This window comes from Paroedura picta, chromosome 1, assembly GCF_049243985.1.
Source record: "Paroedura picta isolate Pp20150507F chromosome 1, Ppicta_v3.0, whole genome shotgun sequence".
Lineage (NCBI taxonomy): Eukaryota > Metazoa > Chordata > Lepidosauria > Squamata > Gekkonidae > Paroedura > Paroedura picta.
In genome coordinates, this window is record NC_135369.1 from 89,441,745 (window position 1) to 89,466,223 (window position 24,479).

Below are 24,479 nucleotides of genomic sequence, written 5' to 3' on the forward strand. Positions count from 1 at the left end.
ATGGTGACACTAGGGCTCTAGCAATTTGTTGTTGAGCCCACCAATCAAGCAGGCCGCATCCTAGATCTTACTTTCAGCTTGCCTATTTGTGCTTTAAACTGCTCTCTGTCTCTCCTCCATCAGTCCTCCTTAAGCTGGCCTGTTAACATGGGTGGTGATGTCACTGCCAAGGGGCATGGAAGGAGGTTTGGCCAGGTGGCAGCACTTCTATGGCTCCTCGAAGCTAGAAAAGCTATTTCAGGGGCTCCTCCATGGGCAAAAGATTGATAAACACTGTATTAGTAAGCCATCCACCATAGTCAGTGAAGATTGTATAGGATATTAATTTTCAGAATTCCTGCTCAGCCAAGTAATGTGTGGCAATTCACTCTCCTGTCCTCAGTTACCTCACTGCAAAAATGAGAATCAAAGTCCTCATTTAAAAGTTACTATGAATGAAAAAAAAGCCCTTTTACTTGTTAATATGCTAGAGAAGGAGATTCTCAAGAAGCAGTTTACAGGAAAAGAAATCACACAAGTGAATTAGAAGAAATAATGGGGCTCTTTATCTGAATACCAATCATATGAAATACATACATAATATTTATCTGCTTAATTCATTAAATTATGTATATTCTGTTTCTGAACCACAGGCCTCTGGTGTAGCTTATTGCCAATACGCATAAAGCCAAAAATCAATAAAATCATAATGCATTAAAAACACAAGAAACATTAAAAGTCAGTATGCAATATATATGAAAAACAATTAAACCCAATTCTCAGAAATAGAAGGAATAAAAAATATCTCAGCATTGTACCTGAAACTGGAAAGATTAGCTGTCAGGCAAACAGCTGTAAGGAGAGCATTAAATAAACAAGAGATTACCACAGAAAAGCTGTCAAGGGGCCACCAATCTCACCTCAAGAGAAAAACTACAATTAGTAAGAGAGGAACAGGTACCCTAATCCCAAACCTATAGGAAGAGGTACCCTGGTCCCAAGCCACTTGGGGCAGTTAGGTCACAGTCAGCCCTTTGAATCGTGCCAAGAAATCAACAGGCAATCACAGAAACTGTTTTAAAATTGCTAGGCAGGGCATACACTGAGGAAGGGCAGCTGTCAGGGCTCAGGTTTTCTGACAGGGCCCACTGCTTGCATGCTCCATTCACATGTGTCCCTTGATGTCTGGATGCCTGCCCTTCGCCTGCTCACTTTTGAGGGCTCTGTCATCACAATCCTGGTTGGATATGCTCTGCCAGGGGAAGGTGTGCAAAAAGTGTACAGCAGAAGCCTTCCTGGTAGCCACTGTGGCAGCACTCTCAGTTGCCCCGTGCCATCATGGAAAGGGTGGGAGAGCTCCCAGCAGGAGAGAAAAAGACACAGGCAGGTGCAGGGAAATGCAGGCAGTGGGCAGGAGAGGGCCCAGGCAATCTCTGCCCAAAGCCCCCCTAAACCTGGAATTGGCCTTGTTGTTAAAATGGCATGACCAACATGGTATATCAACCTTGTTAACTAAATTCTGTGCTAACTGAACCATATTTACAGGAAGCTCCACAGAAAAGGCATCAGAATTAAGATGTTATCAGAGCATGGATCACTGTGGCCAGATCCTGAATCTCAAGAAAAGGCTAAAGCTGTCAAACTGACCAAATTTTGACAGTTTTTCCTGGACTGGGTTTCAGTGTCAGTCCATTCTACTACTGCTTTCAAATATTAGTTCTGCCCATCTACTATCAAAAGCTACAGCCTCATGTATGTTCCCTGCTCAGGAAGAAAGCTAAAACCCTGTTCCGAGACCAGATGTACAACAACACAAAATAAACCAAAACCATATTGTGTAAAAAAAAAAAGAGAGAAACTTCAATATTCCAAGCAGGGATGAGCAGCCTCCAGGACACTGGTGTAAAGAAGAAGGAACTACTTTGGGAAAGCTGTATCTGGGAATTCAAATTCACAAGGAAAGGAAGGACATTGCATCCTGTTTACTGAATCCCACAATGCCCCTTAGTTTGCTTCAGATTCAGAATACATGCATAATTAAGTATACTCACTTCATCAGCTGCACAAACCACTTTTTCTGACAAGCTCCTATGCCTTTGAAGACAAAACATACAAGACTTAATTTTATTAAGAAAATGAACACTAAAGCATTGTATCAACATGTTATCCAAAAGCAAAAGAACCGAACCCCTACTGATTTATCCTTGAGTCAATGCACTGTTTGCATGCCCAAGTTCACCTCTCTGTGAATACACATTAACCTTCTGGCTAGGCAGGGGTACTGTGGTCTTCTCTTTGGCTTACACTTTCTGCTGCTCACCAGTGCAGGATGCATGAGGAATGCAACCAGGTTTTTATGAAGCTATAGGTAAACCTGGAACACCAATTAATATTGCATCTATCTGGCAATACCCTTTTATAGACAGAGGAGCCATTTGGCACCTTACACGGAGATCCTTTAAAATTCCCCAACTTAGACATTTTGTTTAGATATCTGTACCCCACTTTTCTCCCCACTGGGAACTCAAAAAACGGCTTTATATCACCCCCCCCCTCCATTTTATCCTCAAGGAAGTATATGTTAGGCTCATAAATCGATTGGCTCAACACCGCCCAACATCTGTGGTTCCATGAAAGACTAAGGATTCAAAGCTGTCTTCCAGATCCTAGTCTGACACTCTAACCACTAAACCACACTGGCCATATTGCTTACAGTAAAACAAGCAAGGTTCATGTAAGGATTTGCATGTGCCTAATAGAGCCTCTTGGTGTAGTAGTTAGAGTCATGGGCTTTAATCTAGAGAGCCAAGTTGGTGTAATGGTTAAGAGTGGTAGCTTCTAATCTGGAGAGACAGGTTTGATTCCACGCTCCTCCACATGCAGCTGGCTTGGGTGATCTTGGGCTAGTCACAGTCATGTTAGAGCTGATATCACAGCAGTTCTTCAGGAGCTCTCTCAGTCCCACCTACCTCACAGGGTGTCTGTTGTGGGGAGAGGAAGGGAAGGTGATTGTAAATGGTTTTGAGATTTCTTTGGGTAGTGAAAAGTAGGATATAAAAACCAACTCTTCTTCTCCTTCTGACAGTTGTTCATTTATTCATTACTTTCCTATTTTTATATCTGGCCTTCCTTCCATTGTGGAACTCAGTATGTCAAGCACAGGTCCCAAGATGCTTCCCACTGATCAACCCTGCTAGACTTCAGCCACGTGGCTTTATCTTCCATCCATAACCTGGATTGTAAGCTAAACATGAGCAGGCAGTGTGATGCAGCGGTAAAAAAGGCAAATGCCATTTTGGGCTGTATCAACAGAGCCATCACATCAAAATCACAAGATGTCATAGTCCCATTGTATACGGCACTGGTCAGACCACACCTGGAGTACTGTGTGCAGTTCTGGAGGCCTCACTTCAAGAAGGACGTAGATAAAATTGAAAGGGTACAGAGGAGAGCGATAAGGATGATCTGGGGCCAAGGGACCAAGCCCTATGAAGATAGGTTGAGGGACTTGGGAATGTTCAACGTGGAGAAAAGGAGGCTGAGAGGGGACATGATAGCCCTCTTTAAGTATTTGAAAGGTTGTCACTTGGAGAAGGGCAGGATGCTGTTCCCATTGGCTGCAGAGGAGAGGACACGCAGTAATGGGTTTAAACTACAAGTACAACGATATAGGCTAGATATCAGGAAAAAAATTTTCACAGTCAGTAGTTCAGCAGTGGAATAGGCTGCCTAAGGAGGTGGTGAGCTCCCCCTCACTGGCAGTCTTCAAGCAAAGGTTGGATACACTCTTTTCTTGGATGCTTTAGAATGCTTAGAGCTGATCCTGCGTTGAGCAGGGGGTTGGACTAGGTGGCCTGTATGGCCCCTTCCAACTCTATGATTCTATGATTCTTGGTAAATTATGTTACTGCATAATTCTGTACCAACTGGAGTCACTGAGTTGATTTTGAGGGGAGACCTTCACTGTGCATCACAGTTACCATAACTTGGATCCAGGTGGCCAGATTGGCTAAATCCACATAGGGGTGCAATCTTCTGGGTTTAGCTAAGTGGGTAGAAAGTGCTTTGGGGGGCACAATTAACTTGGTAAATCTCCAGCCATAAAGCTGGTCCCAATATAATCCCAGGCTCTTAATTGGGGCAGCAATTGTATCATAGAGGTTCTTCCACACATAGCTAGTTTAACAACATAGTACATATAGCATGTGCTAAGGGCTCTGCACTTTCAGGGCCCCACGTAATACCCCCCCCCCAGGCCATTTACCTTCCAGTGCTAAGGCTGAAGAAGATAAAATACGCTAGCTGGATTGCAGCCCTCTACAAAATAAATTCTACAGGGGCTGATAGGGAGCAATATAAACAGACAGCCTGCTGTCAGGATCAGTCCCTCTGATCTCTGCCATGATTTGTGTTTGACTTGGGAGACTCCAAGTTGGTTTGATGCATGCCTTTTTGAAGAACCCTTAATAACTCTTTTATAACCCTGAACTATTTGTCACTGCCTTGTGTATCCTTTCATGCTGTGTCTCCTTCTTGCAAATGTTGCTCTGTGCTTTGTTATCTGAAAGGGAGGGCGCCTGTCACCCGAGGCCAGACGGGCTGGTGAGGGTCTGGCAGGAAGCCCAGGATGGCACCTGGGAGCGGGGGTAATTCATCCCTGGGAAAGAGGGGGCATTTGGGCAGGAGTGAACCATTGATAACTGCTTGCTTGCCATGTATCGATTAGAATCGACTACAGACGTCGGAGTGTTCAGAACTGCTACCAATAAAGCTTTCTATTAATCCAGAAGCCTAGTTGTTAGTCTGTCTGCCTTTGACACCTGCCTTGTCTTACTACCTTCAGTTTCTGATTGGATATGGTAGGTGAGGGGCAGGGATAAGAGGAACTTATGGAGTTGGAGATTTCAGATTAGCACCAGTTTCTTCCTCCTGTATGGCCCCTTCCAACTCTATGTTTCTATGATTCTATGAGCAAGCATCTTCCCTCAGGTGCTGCTGTCTTATCTTGCTTTCCTCAGTGCTCTTCTCTCTATTCCTGTAATAAGTACATTGCATCTAGGGAGTAGGGACTGAACAAAAGTGGTATGCTCAAGTGCTGGGAGCTGGGGAGCAGTACAAATGCTCCCCTCCCCCGCATATGTTTGGAGGATCACTATTTGTGTCAGAGGATTTACTTCAAGGATTTACTTTACTTGTCCATTGTTTAAATATGAATCAGCCAAAACATGGAAGGGGGTGACTTCATCCCAAAGTACCTCTCTTGTGCTGAAAAGAGCTTTAGTTATTTGGTTTTGTGAGAAATACCCTTTGATGGCAGATTTTTAAATGAATCAGTTTTATCTGTATCTGATAAAGCGTGCATGCACACAAAAGCTTCTACCTTAAATAGAAATGTGTTGGTCCTAAAGGTGCCACTGGACTCAGTGTTTCTTTGACCTAGCTTGTTCTGCCACATGTCTCTGTGTTGAATAATGCAGTGTGTTCCTAAGCATGTCTGCCTGTACATTCAGTGGTACCTACAGCTAAGTTAGTCTGGGTAGGGTTGTTGGTCTTAAATATATAAGTGGACTGACATACAAAAACAAAGACAAAAACTGCAGACACAGACTTTTTTCATATATGTCAGAAATGACTGGATGGCATCTAGCCACAACAACGAAGAAGGGCCCCACTCTGGTTCCGGTGCTATAGACTAGTGGTCCGCCAACTTTTTCTGATTGCGGACCGCTGCCAAGGAGTGGGGGCCCAGGGCCCACGCATGCGCGTACCTGCCGTGCATGCGAGTTTGCGCCCGGTGGGGGCCCTGGCAAAACTACCGCACATGATTGTTTGAGCCCCCTGCTGGGTGCAAACGTGCATGTACGTTTGCGCCAGCACCATGCCGGCGGCCACACTTCCCTCTCCCACAGCAAGAAGCTTTCCGGGCCGCAAGTTAATTGGCTGCGGGGGCGGGGGGGCAGGAAGAAGGAGCCGCGGCCTGCTGCTGAGGCTCTCGCGGCCCGTCACCGGGCCACGGACCAGGGACCACTGCTATAGATCCCATAAATCCTTAAACCAGGGCTGCTACCACAATACATAAAAACATATAATTTAAACAGTGTTTGTATGTTGGAGAAAAATAAGCCTGCTTAAGTCAGGTAGAATAACTATATTTCTGAAATAAATTACCTGTCTTCTAATACTAGCTCTCCAGGAGCAGTATCAAGTGGCAACAGTGGACGGATCCTGCAGTGCACTCTGATATTGCCCCTTAGTTCCTGGGGTTAGAACAGAGAGATAGAGTTAATATTTTACAAAAGCAATCAGATCAACTAGGAAGGCTTACAGTTTTGTCCCATGAATTTAATTGCACCTTGAAGACCAAACCATTTATTCTTAAATTAGCCTCTGTAGAATCAGTACCAGTGCTATTAAATACAATGACTACAGACTTGGCACTTAAGATGGCAATTTAATCATCATCATTCCATACAAATGCTACCATTCTTTGCGGAAAATGTAGAACAGAACACAAAATATCCCTCCAGTATGAGCCCAGTAGAGTGTTGGATTCCTGAATGCTCTGCAAGTCATGATGCCTCCTGGTGACTTGTTGGCAGCATTAGTGGAGGACTGGCAAGTTGGAGGACTGGCCACTTGACAAGATTGCTCCCTGATGTCATCAAACTGGCTCCATAGTATAACGCAGAGCTCCAGGACAGGAAGAGGACAGTGAGACAGCTAGAGCGAGTGTGAAGGAAACTCTCCACCTCCCACCCACTCAACAACCTCCCTATCCCAGGTGCCTCAGGAGACTTGAGAAGGAGAAGGCCTGCTGTCCTGACTAGGTTGTGGCAGGGGCTGATCTTAATTATCTCAGCCTCAACCAAATGCCTGGTGGAAGAGCTCCATCTTGCAGGCCCTGCAGAACTGCGAAACTTTTCTGGAAGCTCATTCCACCAGGATGGGGCCAGGACCAAAAAGGCCCTGGCTCTGGTTGAAGCCAGGCATTCCTCTCATGGGCTGGGCAAGTGTCCTGCACAGATCCTTGCCTATTCCCATGGCTAGGCAAAGCTGAACTCAACCAATATAAGCAGGTTTGCTTGATGTGCAGAAGTCAGTTTTTCTTGGTAGAGAATTCTATCTTGCTTTTCTTCAGCTATACTGTGTACTTCATACACTTCAGTGGGGAGTTGCTTGCATCACTAAAAGGCAGGAGAGCTAAATACCAGCAGCACCTTGCAAGTCTTCCTCAGTTTTGGGGTTCATGTTTTAAAGATTTCATTGTGTAAGCTGCTCTACAGTGAGGATGTGAAAGATATTGGGATAGGTGGATATAAAGCACTTTCAAAAGATTTCAGGTCCTCACAGTCTCTTCAAATGAAGCACCCAGAAAACTAGCAAGTACTTAGGAAATTCCTGGCTATTATTTTATTGAGGAAAACTTGAGAGTGTTGGAATGATAAATATAAAACCAAAGGAAAAATCAGCTTTATGGTTAACAAATCAGGAAGGCCAGACAACACTCACTTGGTATATTTTTGAATAGTAGTTAACAATTGTAGCAGTTTATAATTAATTTCAAAGGTATTCTACAAACTGTTTTATTCAAGTTACAATCAGTTCATTCTATGGATTATAGAGGGCTGTCTGAAAAGAAAAAGGGAATTGAGGTATTTCAAAATCCTGTCCTGGAATAAACCAACCTGAGAAAGGGGGCATGCCTGTTGTGGGAAGCAGAAAATGGCAACTGGGAAATAAAAGATTAGCAGGTTGCTCCCAACACTCCATGGCAGCTTAGGGCTTTTCCTATTAGTAGCATCTTTCTCTATAAACTGGGGTGCTAACAAAAATAAACATACAATACAATGCATACATCCAAAGCATATTTATTAAGGTTGCAAACTGACAAACCTTCAGCTTCTTTAGACACACTCATGGCAAGAAAGAAGGATGTAGCCCAAGATGCTCCTACTGTTTCCATTGCCATCCTCCTCTCCTGCCTGCCCTAGCAAAACACTGATTTAACCAGTAGCAGTTGGGAAGACAGGCAAAAGGATGGGACAGAGGAAGAACAAGCAGGCAGAAGCCACAGCTACATCCTACTTTGCAGGAATTGCATATTGACAGCTTACATATTTACATGGATCTTTTTAGACATTATTGACAATGACCAGAAGATACTTACAATTAAACTGTTATGAAGTATTTTTCTTGTTTCTTTTTCTTTCTGATATCTTTCACTTACATCAAGCAAGGATTGTTCAAGTTCTAGAGCTTTAATCTGAAATGCTAAAAAGATAATACAAACAGCACACTGGTATATGGATGGAACAGGGTTGTGAACTTAGGCAGATTGCAAGTGGGTGGGCAGAAGGGATTGTGTTGGTCCTTGGCTCTTGTGGCCCTTTCTTGTATGCCCACTTTGGAAATTCCAATCACTACTTTGGGGTCAGGAGGCATATTTTCTACAGGCCAGACTGGCCAGGGATTCTAGGTGCTTTTTTGGGGGGGTGGGGGGTGGGGACATGGAATTGGGGTCACTGTGGGTGGGCAGGTAGTTGTGAATTTCCTGCATTCTGCAGGGTGTTGGACTAGATGACCCTGGAGGTCCCTTCCAACTCTATGATTCGAAGAAAGGCTCTATTAAGTCTACAACTACTGTAGCCCTCCTGGAGTGCCACCCAAACAAGATTTCGGCTGTTTCTTGCTGTAGAAACTGACATAACAAAAAGTACTAAACACCAGCCTGCTAAGCTCTGCTCATCTCTTACTTGCCATATCCTCATTATGAAGCTGTAGTCTTCGGACAGCTGCTAAAATTTGGTAGAAAGAGTTCTTGCTTTGATGCTGTAAGCCTTTTGCAAGTGCAAGAGCAGATAAATGGAGATTCTTCATGTCTTGCTTCAGTCTCTGTGTAAGAAGGGGGGAAACCCACAGGCTTAATATTACATATGGGGAAAACGCCAATGAATTAAGCACATATTTGAATCATTCCTGGAGCATGTGCACAGTTGAGTGACATCCATTGACAGATGATTTTTTAAGAGAAATAATTAGAATGTGGAGCAATTCTTTTTTTATTACTGTGTGATAATACAATATCAGCAGTTATCTTAAAAGGCCCCTAAATAATTTTAAAATTTAGAGAAATAACTGAAATCCCCCTGCCCCTCTACAAAATTACTACAGGCTACATTGTCTATTGTTCCTTTGATTAGTTTCATTATTGTTATTAGACAAAAATAATGGAGTGAATTTTTAAAGAAAAGTATTGTGGCATTGTTGCTAAAGAATCTGTAATGTTAAAATTCTTGGAATTTACAATTGTCTTTTATAATCTAACATAGGACCAACTGCCTTCCTGCTGATGGCAAACTATTATACTTTCCTGTAGTGTAAGAAAGTCAACAGAAATGAACAGAGCAATCTTGAGCTACACCCTCACTGCAGTGGCCAACTGCCACACACCTGTGTTGCCCCAAGTCACCTCCCTAATCAGAAAAAAAACATGTCTCAACCATGTTACTATCTGCTACTGGCACCATGTGCATCGCAATTTCATCTTAGCATTCCATTTCAGCATTGTTAGAAAACAGAGACAGCATGATAGACAGGGCAGGCAAGACCAGCAGTAGACATGAGTGGAGGAGGCAGGGTCAAGTGTACATCACAGGCAGGGGGTGGAGAGAGGCAGGCAAGAGGAGCAATGTTCTTCCTTTGCTAGACATCCCCTTAGAATGAGCTCCCATCACAAGGCCCAGCTTCCTGTCAGTGCAGAGGAGGGCATCACATGCCAGCCCTGCTGGCATCCAACAGTGGCCCTCTCAACACAGTTTGCACAGGCCACCAGTGGCTGGCAAGGGGCAAGAATGTGGAGTCTAAGTGCATCCCACTCACCACCATGCCACCAAAGGTATGCCCATACCAACTCACATGCCACCTCTGTTTTAGGTATAGCAGGAGGAGGGGCAGGGAGTTAGAGTGACTCGGAGAGGTCACCTTGATTGTGCATGTCTCTCACCAGCAGCCCTCATTATGGAAATAAGCCCCTCCAGGTGTCCTGCAGCTGCCATTACAACTGCTGCTAGTCCCTCAGTTCTTTGCTGGCCTCTGTCAAAGGCTTCCTGTCACTTGTAATGGCTTTCCAGCCATTCCCGCTCAGAGAAAAGGGTGGGCATAATGGGCTGTACGAGTTGTGGACCCCTTGGCTCGAGGCCTGGCAAGTGGCTGCAGTCCTCCCCTCTGCAGCACCAGCAGCCGCAGGACCAGGTGGCCAGATTCAGGGCTTGTCTGGGTCTCTGGTCGCATTACCATGGCCCATATGTCACAGCCCTCAGAGCTCTGGACTCCAATGGGAGTGCTGACAATGTGGGATGCTCCTGCATCTTCCTGTGGCCCTTGATGCCCCATGGCTACAGCTATGGGAAGTTTCCCCTTGTCACCCAAGGTTTTTCACAAGGGTTGAGTCCCCTGAACAAGGAAAGGGGCAACAGTGACTACAGAGCTAGGAATTTTTGACAGACGAGATGGTTATGCCATGTGAAAGTTGCACCTGAGGCCAGAGACCAAGGTGCAATTTCTACATGCACTGGGGAGGGCGAGGTGAGAGGAAGCAGCATGGAAGGAACCACACATCCATGCAGATGACCACTCCCTCCTGGGTGCAGGCCCCCAGCATCTACTCAAAGGCTGACGGATGCTCCTAGTTCTATGGTTTTGGTAGGCTGGGAACTGGCTTGGCACATGTAGTGACAGCATTAACCCCCATGGTGGCAGTTGGGCAAGTAAGCCATCTGGTAAGATGATACACTTATTGACTGTGGCACATTTAGTTTTTACCATTGGTTCCTGGTAGATGCTGCTATGTGTCATCCAAGTCCTTCATTTGTATAGGCAAATATTCTTGTTGCAGCTGGGCTCCAAGCAGGCCTCTGTAGGGGGCTGCCCTGTGAAATCCACGGTCCCTGCTCAGTTGCACAGAATCCTACCCACAAAGCCTCAATAAGCCAATAGGATTGCTTGCACAGCAGTTCTTGCATGGGTCAACAGCCTTTGCAGCCCAATAGGCTCAGGTACCAGTGCTGGACCAATTCATTAGTGTGCAACCATGGCATTTGTCTCTGTGCTCATTGCCATGGCAGTATGTCTCAGCTGCCCCCCTCCCCTCCACTGATTCAAGACAGTTCATGGGAAAGCCTCACAGCTTTTAGGTTTGTGGTCTGTGTGGCTGGGGCTGGGCAACCTGTTGCATAGCTGGGACAACAGGGTGGTAAGGCTGGGATGGCAGCATTGATGTCCAGATCCCCACTCAGTTCTTTGGTGCTGGGGCGCATCTCTGATGGGTGTGGGTAGGGAAGGGCCAGGAGGCTGGATGTATCCATGTGTTTCTGATGTAGGGAGGGCATATGGTGGGGTTTTGGAGCCTCAGATGGGGTGATGGCTCTCCCTGTTGGATTAACACCTCTGTGAGGGGGAAACACACAGTGGAAGAGCCACCAATGTTCCTCATTGGCAGCTTGTGAGATATTTGGCAGGCATGGATGTTACATCTGGCACTTTGATGTCACAAGGTGGATCCAAGGGGTGGCAGAATCGAGATAATCTGTCCCTCATCTAGCACCTAACTATACTCAGGGTTATAACTTTAGTAATTTATTTCTATAAATGATTACCAAACTAACATCAAAGAAAAAGAGTTGTTTCTTACATTTTTCTCTACCTGAAGGAGTCTCAAAGTGTCTTACAATCGCCTTTCCTCTCCCCACAACAGACACCCTGTGGGGTGGGTGAGGCTGAGAGAGCACTGATATCACTGCCCAGTCAGAACAGCTTTATCAGTGCTGTGGCAAGCCCAAGGTCACTCAGCTGGCTGCATATGGGGGAGCATGGAATCACACCCGGCTCGCCAGATTAGAAGTCTGCACTCGTAACCACTACACCAAGACTACAACGGGCAAGTTGTAGTCTTGTACACCGTTTCTGTTGACTTCAGCTTAATTTTCACACCCTAAAGGGACATGAAATTAATTGGATACTTGAATGGAGCCCACTCACAGAAGAGAAATCCCCACATCTATCACCACTTTAGCCTCCTTCTCCTCCTCCTGCAGGGAACAGTGCAGTCCATTACGTGGACAATCTGCAGTGAGAGAGTATTTGGCACAAATCTCTCCTCTGTGCTGGAAGCACACTTGAGACATTGAAAACACGTGGAGGATCCAGCCTACTATATTAGCTTTTCACATTATGATTTTGCAGCAAGATTCCCAGACACTGTTTCAAGAAGGCACACATGGAAACTACATGCCAACAACAACTAAGCTGATGCTGAGTCAATATGCAGCTATTATACTACTGTATTTTTAAACATACATTCCATAAGTGGTCTGTGGATCTTCTTTCATAGTAACCCAGGGAGCTGGATTCTCCCTTCTTTCTCTCTTCAATAGTCACCCATATGCTAAAACACACCATTTTTTAACTTTTAGTATGTCTTTTTACCTGTATGGCTCCATAAAGCTGGCTTACAGATGACCAGGCACTTCCATGTGAACTGCACAGTCTACAATTTACATAACTTTGGGGCAATTCTTTAGTTGAGCTTTTCCCAATCATGCTTTGACTCTACGGAAAAAATAATAAAAGAGAGTGATAATTAAGAAAAATATGGTTTTATATGTAGAGATTTCCATAAAACACAAAGATATAAAATAGCCTATGTATGATTGTGAGCTTAAATGGACTCTAGGGAATGGTACAGGACAAGAAGGCCTGGAGGTCACAATGGGTCGGACAAGACTTCGCAACTAACAACAAGATGTATGATTATCTTAACACTGGATCTGATTACAGGGGAAAGGGGGAAAAAAACATGTTCAGAAGAGAACCTTGTTGTTGTTGTTGTTATGTGCGAAGTCGTGTCCGACCCATCGCGACCCCATGGACAATGATCCTCCAGGCCTTCCTGTCCTCTACCATTCCCCGGAGTCCATTTAAGTTTGCACCTACTGCTTCAGTGACTCCATCCATCCACCTCATTCTCTGTCGTCCCCTTCTTCTTTTGCCCTCGATCTCTCCCAGCATTAGGCTCTTCTCCAGGGAGTCCTTCCTTCTCATGAGGTGGCCAAAATATTTGAGTTTCATCTTCAGGATCTGGCCTTCTAAGGAGCAGTCAGGGCTGATCTCCTCTAGGACTGACTGGTTTGTTCGCCTTGCAGTCCAAGGGACTCGCAAGAGTCTTCTCCAGCACCAGAGTTCAAAAGCCTCAATTCTTTGACGCTCGGCCTTCCTTATGGTCCAACTTTCGCAGCCATACATTGCAACTGGGAAGACCATAGCCTTGACTAAACGCACTTTTGTTGGCAGGGTGATGTCTCTGCTTTTTAGGATGCTGTCTAGATTTGCCATAGCTTTCCTCCCCAGGAGCAAGCGTCTTTTAATTTCTTTGCTGCAGTCCCCATCTGCAGTGATCTTGGAGCCCAGGAAAATAAAATCTGTCACTATCTCCATTTCTTCCCCATCTATTTGCCAGGAATTGAGAGGGCCGGATGCCATGATCTTTGTTTTCTTGATGTTGAGTTTCAAGCCAACTTTGGCACTCTCCTCCTTCACCCGCATCAACAGGCTCTTTAGTTCCTCTTCACTTTCTGCCATTAGAGTGGTATCATCTGCATATCTGAGGTTGTTGATATTTCTCCCTGCAATCTTGATCCCAATTTGTGACTCCTCTAATCCCGCATTTCTCATGATGTGCTCTGCATACAAGTTAAATAGGCAAGGCGACAGTATACAGCCTTGCCGAACTCCTTTCTCAATTTTGAACCAGTCAGTGATTCCATGTTCAGTTCTCACTGTTGCTTCTTGACCTGCATATAAATTTCTCAAGAGACAAATAAGATGCTCTGGTATTCCCATCTCTTTAAGAACTTGCCACAATTTGTTGTGCTCCACACAATCAAAGGCTTTAGCATAGTCAATGAAGCAGAAGTAGACGTTCTTCTGGTACTCCCTAGCTTTCTCCATGATCCAGCGTATGTTGGCAATTTGATCTCTAGTTCCTCTGCCTCTTCGAAATCCTGCCTGTACTTCTGGAAGTTCTCGGTCCACATATTGCTGGAGCCTAGCTTGTAGGATTTTGAGCATAACTTTGCTAGCATGAGAAATTAGTGCGATGGTGCGGTAGTTTGAACATTCTTTGGCACTGCCCTTCTTTGGGATTGGAATGTAAACTGACCTTTTCCAATCCTGTGGCCATTGTTGAGTTTTCCAAATTTGCTGGCATATTGAGTGTAGCACTTTTACTGCATCGTCCTTTAAGATTTTGAATAGTTCAACTGGAATGCTGTCACTACCACTAGCTTTATTGTTGCTCAGACTTCCTAAGGCCCATTTGACTTCACATTCCAGGATGTCTGGCTCCAGGTCAGTAACTACCCCATTGTGGTCATCAGGGATGTTAAGCTCGCTCTTGTATAGTTCTTCTGTATAATTTTGCCACCTTTGTTTGATCTCTTCTGCTTCTGTGAGGTCCCTACCATTTTGGTCCCTTATCATACCCATCTTTGCATGAAACGTTCTCTTCATATCTCCAATTTTCTTGAAAAGATCTCTGGTCCTCCCCATTCTATTGTTTTCTTCTATTTGTTTGCACTGTTCATTTAAGAAGGCATTCTTATCTCTTCTAGCTTTTCTCTGGAATTCTGCATTCAATTGGGTGTATCTTTCTCTTTCTCCCTTGCCTTTCACTTCCCTTCTCTCCTTAGCTATTTGTAAAGCTTCCTCAGACAGCCATTTTGATTTCTTGCATTTCTTTTTCTTTGGGATGGTTTTAGTTGCTACCTCTTGTACAATGTTGCGAACCTCCGTCCATAGTTCTTCAGGCACTCTGTCTATCAGATCTAATTCCTTAAATCTATTTGTCACCTCCACTGTGTATTCGTCAGGGATATGATTTAGTTCATACCTGAGTGGCCTAGTGCTTTTCCCTACTTTCTTCAATTTAAGCCTATATTTTGCAACAAGAAGCTCATGATCTGAACCACAATCAGCTCCTGGTCTTGTTTTTATTGACTGGATAGAACTTTTCCATCTTTGGCTGCAGAGCACATAGTCAATCTGATTTCTGTGTTGACCGTCTGGTGATGTCCATGTGTAGAGTCGTCTCTTGGGTTGCTGGAAAAGAGTGTTTGCTATGACCATTGTATTCTCTTGACAAAATTCTACCAGCCTGTGCCCTGCTTCATTTTGTACTCCAAGGCCAAACTTGCCTGTTATCCCGGTTATCTTTTGGCTTCCTACTTTAGCATTCCAATCCCCCATGATGATAAGCACATCATTTTTGGGCGTTGCTTCTAGAAGGTGTTGTAGGGCTTCATAGAACTGATCAACTTCATCCTCTTCAGCAGCAGTGGTTGGGGCGTAGACCTGGATCACTGTGATGTTGAATGGTTTGCCTTGGATTCGAACTGAGATCATTCTGTCATTTTGGGGATTGTATCCCAAGACTGCTTTTCCTACTCTCTTATTGATTATGAATGCTACTCCATTTCTTCTGCGAGATTCTTGTCCACAGTAGTATACCTGATGGTCATCTGAATTAAATTCACCCATTCCTGTCCATTTTAGTTCACTGATTCCTAAAATGTCGATGTTCAGTCTTCTCATTTCTTGTTTAACCACGTCCAGCTTGCCTTGATTCATGGATCTGACGTTCCAGGTTCCTATGGAATAAAAATCTTTACAGCATCGGACTGTCTTTTCGCCACCAGTTACTTCCACAACTGAGCGTCCTTTCGGCTTTGGCCCAGCCGCTTCATTCATTCTGGCGCTACTCGTACTAGCCGTCTGCTCATCCCCAGTAGCATATTGGACACCTTCCGACCTGAGGGGCTCATCTTCCGGCGTCATATCGTTATGCCTATTGGAACTGTCCATAGAGTTTTCATGGCAAAGATACTGGAGTGGTTTGCCATTGCCTTCTCCAGTGGATCACCTTTTGTCAGAGCTCTCAGCTATGACCTGTCCGTCTTGGGTGGCCCTGCACGGCATAGCTCATAGCTTCACTGAACTACGCAAGCCCCCTTGCCACAACAAGGCAGCGATCCTTGAAGGGGGGAAGAGAACCTACAAGTATTAAATAATTAGTATGACCCAACCACGGTTACAATATTTTCCTTCAAAAACCAATGAGATTTTAGAATCTGCAGTCAATTCAAAGAGTGTGATCCAGTTACCAGTGAGAACTGCAGAGTGATTTTGAACAAGTCACTGTTGTAGTGACAGAAGTTGTAATTTAGAGACTTGCCCTAAGATTATGACCTCAGTTTGAGAACAAGGCTGCGAGAATGTTGTACAAGGTATTTTAATTCTTCATATTAAACTTATTTTAACCATTTCTCACTCAGGTAGTTTTTATGTACGAATCCCAAAACATAAATACAGCTTCTTGTCCCTAGTTTCTTATAGGAAAGCAAAGCTAATATAGTGCAAGTGACAGTTGAAATGCAGTTTCATCGAAATCCCCTAGGACCAAAGAATGTGAAATGGTCATATACCTATTTGTAAGAAAGGCCGGTGTGTGTGTGTGTGTGGGGGGGGGTTACACAAAAAAAGAATATGTCTCTGATTAATTTCTTCATATTGTTCCATGGCTAGCCTAATGGCAATTCTTAACCACATTTGTGAATTAATATAATTATAGGGTTTTCTCTAGATACCTCGATTCTGAAATTAATGTAATTCAGGGACTGATTTCTTAAATCCAAATGGCTTCTCTGGGACACCATACTACAAGCCTTAAGATGAATATAAGCCGGCTTCCACAATAGAGCTGCATTCCAACATCATGACTGTTTCTAAATAATCAAAGCCCTAAAAAGATATGAAGTCTAAATGCAGGCAGCCCTACAGAGCAGGATTTACAAGTTGATAACAAACCAGAATTTCAATTTAGGGTTTTTAGCTGGTTTATTAGCCATTGTTTGTGTGAATAGTAGTTTGTTACAAAATGCAAATTCATAAGCTTTAATTTCAGACACCTGGCTGCAATGGTGGCAGTAGAGGATGCCCTCTCTTATTGGAAGATGGGATAGAGGCGAGACGCTGACAAACCAGGGTGTTTTTTTTACTTACCTCTTTTTAGAAAAATTATACCCATCTTTTCACAACTCGAAGGAGTCTCAAAGCAACTTACAGTTTTCCTTTCTCTTTCTCTCCTCACAACAATACCTGGTGAGGTAGTTAGGGCTGAGAGCTCTCTGAGAACTGCTCTGTGAGAACAGCCCTAAGAGGACTGTGACTAGCCAAAGGTCACCCAGCTGGCTGCATGTGGAAGAATGAGGAATCAAGCCCAGTTCCCCAGATTGGAGCCTGCTGTTCTTTTAACCACTACACTATGCTGGTTCTTGGACTTTGTTGCCTGAAACAACAACAACAACAAAACCTCCAATAAGAAGCTGCTCAATATCTTCCTTGAAAACCATGTGATATAATGATCATAGTATCAGACTAGGAACTGGGAGACTGGCACTGAAATCACAGGGCGACTCTAAGCTATTTGCTGTCTTTCACAGGATGGATATTAGGATCAACTACAGGAGTGCAGCATCATCTGGGCTGATCTGAGCTCCTGGAAAGGAGAGCAGGATACAAATGTGATGGCACTGAAAGATGAAAAATGGCCAAAATGATTTGGGCAACTTTTTATGTTTTGCACCACTTTAATTATCAAACCCTTCAGAATCTGTGGAAGATTATTTAAAAGCATGTATTACAGAACACTTTTCCAGTTACTTGCTTGTGACAGTTAATTTGTATTTGCAGAATACCTGAAAACTATTAATATTGTGGGAGAGGAACCATGGACACAAATACTCATGTTTTTCATGCAGCAGCCACCCCCAAGACTTTAAGCATTCTTTGGATCACCCAGCTATGAAAAAAGTATTTTTCATCTAAGCTATGAAAAAGGTATTTTTGCATAAATTATATTGTCTCCCAGTTCACTCATCTGAGAGACATTCTAGCTGCAGACATCCCAAATTGGTTATGTTTTGGCATCTTGTAGAAAAAAGTTCTGAAATTCTAGTTTTTATACATCGGAGAGAAACAAAGATCAGCTTTGAGTGTACAAGGAGTCCATTTAACCCTGGGTATTCTTTCCAGGGTGTAAACTGCGCGGAGCTTTTATTCCAACCCCAGATCGATTCAGTCCCTGCCCTCTACACAGAATGCTATTTCTGTTTGGATTTGGGTCGATTAAGAATTTCCTTCTGCATCAAGAAGGATTGATCCGGAGTGACCCTACCTTTATTGTGCGATATCTTAGAGTGCTTTTAACCCTCAATATTTAAAGGCTGTTTTGAATCTGGGCTCTCCTCGTGGTAGAGGACCCATGATTGGCCACAGGTGGTCATGTGACAAACTTGCCTTAAAGGAGAAGTCCCTAATTTCTCTCAACTTGTCGATCCTGGATTTTTTCTCCCTTCTCTGCCTTTTTTGATCCCCCCCCTCCAAGAAAAGAAAGAGGCTCCCTGCTTGGCTCCTCCCTCCCCTTCAAGAAAAGACAGCTTGGCTCCCCCCCCCCTTCTGAACTACCCTAACCACGTGCAGAACACTTTCCTGTTTCAATGGGGAGGGGGGGTGAAAGAGGAAGATCCGAGTTCAAAGCGATCTGAATTCAACAGGATTGATAATGGAATAAACAAAGTACTCTGCCCAGGTATCTGCTCAAATTTAAGTTTTGACTTTATCATGGAAAATAATCTGAAATAAATCAAACTATAGCTTGTTTGAGTCTACTTTCTCCTGTTCATTAAAAACATTTTTGCTGCACTTCTGTGCTTTTATTTTCATAAAACAGATGGAAAATCCTTTTACTCCTTTGCATTACCTAGAAAATTTCCAGGAAGAAACTGTCTCCCAGCTCAATTTCCAGAAAGAAATGGTTTCTCAGAATCCCCATGTGGAAGGATTCCCTTCTACGTGGGGATTCTTCCTGCCCCAGCTCACATGTGGGAGCACAAATCCTGGGTGGAGAAGGTATACCAGGCCAAATGCTCCCTGTGTGGGAACAAGAAGAGGCAGGGCAACCTGCTCTGACTGAAACGCCAGCCTGAAGCCTGGTGCAATGCCTCCAGTGTAGAAACGATCTCATAGAATGGCATCCTCATTTCTAAACATGGCTTATAGTGTTCCTGAGGCTTTCACCTTTAAACCAGAATAAAAATAAAACCATTTTAATTGGGCTGAAATGGGAATTCACAGAAGAACTGCAAGGCACTGTTGGTGTAGATCATAGAATCATAGAGTTGGAAAGGGCCACCAGTGTCATCTGGTCCAATCCCCTGCAGAATGCAGGATGTTCCCTCTGTTGCCACTACAGTGAGTGTGTGGAGCATGACTTTCAGAATGGCAAAGGGCAGCTCATTGCTGCATACTACTCCCCTCACTTCAAGTGTGGAACTGTATTGTTCACAGCATGGATCGGTAGGGAAAGGATTTCCCCCCAGGCCTGCAGAGGGTACTGTGATATTGTCCTCATGGCCTGTGCTTTTCTATGGGTGTAACAGGAGCGAGGAGTGAAGCACAGAGAGTAACAAATGGTCTGGGAATGGGTCTACGTAGCTGTTGTTCTTGCCTCACCTGCTACTTGATGTGGAAAGAATCTTGATTTTGGACACCCATAAGGATGCAGCTATAGTTGCAGTAGGATAACAAGAAAAGGGTGGTAGTTGTATCACTGCTGAAGTTTATCAACAGGGGAATCATATGCAGTAACTCCAGTTTAAATCCATAAGCAACAATAGGAGTGGTTTAAGGATTTGCTGGACCATAGGATTTGCTGGACCAGAGCTACCTTAAAGAGTTGTGGGACTGTAGCAGAGCACAACTGCAGCAGGAGCAGCCAGACTGGGGGTGGAAGGACTCCCAACACTGGAAAGAGGTGTCCCTTGAAGTGTTCTTAAAGTGGGAAAAGTGGGGAGGAGAGAGGCCATGGTCCTGATCTATAGGGGGGAAGGCAACTTGTGGGGCCCCTGGAAGCAAAGGGCAGTAGCATGTACTGCATGTACTACATGGATTAACCTGCTGCATGTACTACATGGATCAACAGTAGTTCTGTAAGAACCAGCGTGATGCAATAGACAGAATGTTGGACTATGATCTGTAAGAGCCAATCTCTATTCTGCCATGGAATCTTGGTGGGTGACCTTGGGCAAGTCATACCTAACCTACCTCACAGGGTTGTTGTGAGGAAACAATGGAGGAAAGCTACTTTAGATCCTTATTGGGGGAGATATCTCCAGGGAGTGTTCCATCAGATTGGGGCCAGGACCAAAAGAGCCCTGGCCCCAGTCAGGGCCAATTTTACTTCTTTTGGGCTGGGGATCCTGAGCAAGTGCTGTTCACTGGATCTTAGTGCTCTCTGGTGAGTATTGTGTGGGAGACGGACCCATAAATACAGGGGTCCCAGACCATTCAGACTGTTGGACTAGTACCTGGGAGACCCATGTTTGAACCCCCCCCCCTGTGCTATGGAATCTGGCTGGGTGACCTTGGGCCAGTCCCACACTCTCTCAGCCTAACGTACCTCACATAGTTGTTGTGAGGACAGCATGGAAGAGAGGAGAGTGCTGTAAACTGCCTTAAGTCCCCCACTGAGGAATAATACAGAGTAAAACGGAATGAATTAATTGAATAAAGGTTGACACAAGTTCCCAAAGAGATGCAAGCTGAGAATTTCAAAGCTCTGAAGAAATTGCAGTCTTCTGAACTGAGTTGCAGTATTTTTATAAAAGTTCAATTGAAAGACAAGCTCAAAAGGCACCATCTGGATTTCAGTCCAACTTTAATTCCTCCCTCCACCCTCAGTTGATCCTCATTTTCATACTGAAAGAGTTAACCAAGACTGCACATAGGCAAGCAACTTGCATGAGGTCACTCAGCATTTAAAGTCTTAGACTAGATTAGAAGCCTTTGGCTGACGGTTGCTATTACTACTAATCCCTGCAGTCTGTCCTAATGCTGCCCTGAGCTCCAACTGCTCCAAGTTTTCCAGATCTGTAACGACTCTGTTCGGACATTTTAAAAAACTCTCCATAAAGACCGCCTACTGTTATTTTCCATCATTGCTCCAAAAAATTATGGAATTAATTAGGACACAAAGAAACAGACACATCTGGCCACATTTAAGATTCTTCAATCCATCATGGAGCTCTTAATTTTTTGTTAGCAACAAAACAAAATGGTTGAGATAATAAATGCAGTTAAAATCACAGTTCCACAGGAGTATTAGCAAGGCATCTCTTGAGCTGTGCGAACACACTGAGAAACTGCTGCTGAGAGGCGCATTTGATCCCAGCTTCCAACTATGTGTTTACCTAGTGCATATGTTAATCACATGAAAATAAACATGAGCAAATCACCTCTCATGATAGCGGCAGGAACTGCAAAATCTGTAACATGGATCAAGCCCTAATATTGCTAGATGGCCTACTGATATGAAATTCCATTTACCAATAAACTGCTTCAGTCATTGCTGCAAGCGATTGTATGAGTGGATGTTGTCTGAAATGCAACCACAAGGAAGTTATGGCAGATGCCAAGCTACTTGCATTAGGACATCAGTCTTTAACTTTTCCAGTCCCAAGACAGATCTTCAACACTAATACAAGCAGCATGGGACCCAGCAAGCTGTAACCACCTGAGAAGACCTCCAGGGTCATCTAGTCAACCCCGCTACAGAATTCAAGGCCTTTCGAGAACAATGGGGCCCTTACCTGAACTATTTAAGAAAATAATACAAAAGGGGATTGAAACGGGGAACTAAATGTATTAAATGAAGAGTATAACCTTTCTTTTTTCTGTACTAACAATGTAGATTGCATGTATTTCATTATCTTTAATCCTGGAAAATAAAAATAAAAATCTTATAATAAAAAAAAAGAAATTCATCTGAGTCAGACACCATAATATCCTTGTATACTCTCTGCTTGTATACTATGAAGAGCTTGTCCATCGATCAATCAGGGAGGGTACATTGAGGGATAGTCTCAAATATGCTTATGTTTAAAGAACAGTTGTGTGCAATAGCATAAGAAACTTATGCTGACAGACTGTAATGCCCATCTGTTACATGCAGTGAACATATTTCCCAAAGAAACATCAGAAGCAAGGTTTTTACCATTTAAACTCTCCTCTTTTTTTAGAATTTATTGCCCGCCTGTTTCGGCAAAGCTGGCTCGTGACAGGTTCCAAGATAAAATAAATAAACACGCAATCCCTAAAAATCCCCCTAAAACAGAATAATTAATAAAACATAATCTAACCAGAACACACCGACAGACCAACCCCCCACCTACCCCTGCTGGGGACCATGGGCGAGCAGCTGGTCACCATAGATAGAACCTGGTGGAGTATCTTCCCTCCTTAATCCTCCTTTGGAGCGGCCCACAGATCTTCTCTTTGCCCTGGCCTCAACCATAGACCTGGTGGAAGGGCTCTGTTTTGCACGCGCTGCGAAAAGCTGGAAGCTCCTTTGGTGGGAGCACAACAAATGCAGATTAATTACATGATGATCTTGATAGGCTCGAGAACTGGTCTAAACTGAATAAAATGAAATTCAATAGGGAGAAATGTAAAGTTCTGCATTTAGGTAGGAAAAACCATCTACACCAATATAGGATGTGGGAGACTTGTCTTGGCAGTAGTATATGTGAAAAAAATCTAGGAGTTTTAGTAGACCATACATTGAACATGTATCAACAGTGTGACTCGGTAGATAAAAAGGCAAATGGGATTTGGGGCTGTATCAAATGGAGTATCATGTCCAGATCATGGGAGGTGATGGCACCATTTTACACTGCTCTGGTTCGGTCTCAATTAGAGTACTATGTTCAGTTTGGAGCACCACAGTTGAAGAGGATGTAGACAAACTGGAGCGTGTCCAGAGGAGGGCAACAAAGATGGTGAGGGGTTTGGAAACCAAGACATATGAAGAAAGGTTGGGGGAGAGGAGATGACTGAGAGGGGATATGATAATCATCTTCAAGTATTTAAAAGGCTGCCATATAGAGCAGTGGTCCCCAACACCTGGTCCGGGGACTGGTACCGGTTCGTGGATCAGTCGGTACCAGGCTGCGGGTCTTCCTCATCCTTCTCCCCAGCTGCTGTCTCGGGGGCTTCCCTGCCACGCTGCCGCCAGCTCACCTTTGGTGCTCTCCAGCGGCCGCCATGGCTGGGGCTCCCCCTCGGCGTGGCACTGCGCTCCCCCTCGGCGTGGGGCTCCCCCTCAGCGTGGCACTGCGCAGCTGCTGCTGGCAGCGCCCCCCACTTGATGGCGAGAAGTCAGGGGTACCAGCGGGAAAGCAAGTGGAGCAGGGGCTCAGGCGACGGTGCCGATGTCCCTCGGCAAAAGACTACCCCCCCCCAGACCTTGTCAAGCGTTGACCGGTCCTCGGTGATAAAAAGGTTGGGGACCACTTATATAGAGGATAGAACCGAGTTGTTCTCTCTTGCCTTGGAGGCATGGACCAGAACGAATGGGATGAAATTAATTCAAAAGAAATTCCATCTAAACATCAAGAAGAAGTTCCTGACAGAGCAGTTTCTCAATGGAACAGGCTTCCTCGGGAGGTGGTGGGTTCTCCATTTTTGGAAATTTTTAAACAGAGGATGCATAGCCATATGACAGAGAGGCTGATTCTGTGAAGGTTCAAGGGGATGGCAGGTTACAGTAGATGAGTGATACGGTTATGGGTGTCCTGCATAGTGCAGGGGTTTATGTTGTAAGCCGCCCTGAGACCTATCTGGAGAAGGGCGGTTTAAAAATTTAATAATAATAATAATAATAATAATAATAATAATAATAATAATAATAATAATAATAATAATAATAGATGACCCAGAAGATCCCTTCCAACTCTATGAGTCTATGATTTCCTGATCCAGAAAACGAATACTACAAGTAGATTTCTTAATCAAGTTGTTTATCTGTACAGGTTGAACCTAAATTAAGGGATAGAATTGGAATAGAAACAAGGCAATAGCAAGACAGTTTTTCTTGTTTTCAAAAATACAGATTTACTGTAGCCATCATTACCTCTGCCAGCTTGAGATGCAGAAGGGCATTTTCTGTTTCTAGCACAATGATTCTTTCTTCTTTGGTCTGAGAAATAAAATGAAAAAGCAGGGTAATTTTTTTGTGGATTTTCACTTCAAATCACTGTTTAGGATGTTCTGACACAGTAGGTTTGAGAATACGAAGTTACAGTAGGTTCTTGTGTAAATCTGCAAACATAATTTTTTTTCAGTGTTCCAACAAACCTACAGCTTCAACCTTGAGAATAATAACTTACGAATCAGTGGCTTTATGTCCAGAATAACTCACAGAACAGGCGACACAAAGCATTAGACAATTATTCTTAGGAATGGTCAGAGATGCCTAACATTATACCTTTAGAGAAAACAAATTAGATGGTTTAAGAAAGTCATGTGAGGCTCACACAACTGCACTTTATATA

General features: G+C 44.1%; 1 protein-coding gene across 4 annotated transcripts in view; it reads right to left on the bottom strand.

Moving 5' to 3' along the window:
- The window catches only part of KIF25 (kinesin family member 25), a 66,952-nt gene that overhangs the window by 40,758 nt on the left and 1,715 nt on the right, over nt 1-24,479 (bottom strand). Inside the window, exons 1-7 of one of the 4 annotated variants that reach the window (XM_077347543.1) lie at nt 24,059-24,124; nt 22,320-22,493; nt 12,463-12,585; nt 8,733-8,871; nt 8,147-8,250; nt 6,148-6,236; nt 2,031-2,073 (exon numbers count right to left, since the gene is read on the bottom strand). In XM_077347543.1, the coding sequence (XP_077203658.1) occupies nt 2,031-2,073; nt 6,148-6,236; nt 8,147-8,250; nt 8,733-8,871; nt 12,463-12,576 (489 nt within the window). In that variant the 5' untranslated portion in view covers nt 12,577-12,585; nt 22,320-22,493; nt 24,059-24,124. Of the gene's footprint in view, nt 1-2,030; nt 2,074-6,147; nt 6,237-8,146; nt 8,251-8,732; nt 8,872-12,462; nt 12,586-15,540; nt 16,070-22,319; nt 22,494-24,058; nt 24,125-24,479 lie in introns of those variants that run through there. The other 3 variants (XM_077347519.1, XM_077347526.1, XM_077347536.1) reach the window with 3 other exon arrangements.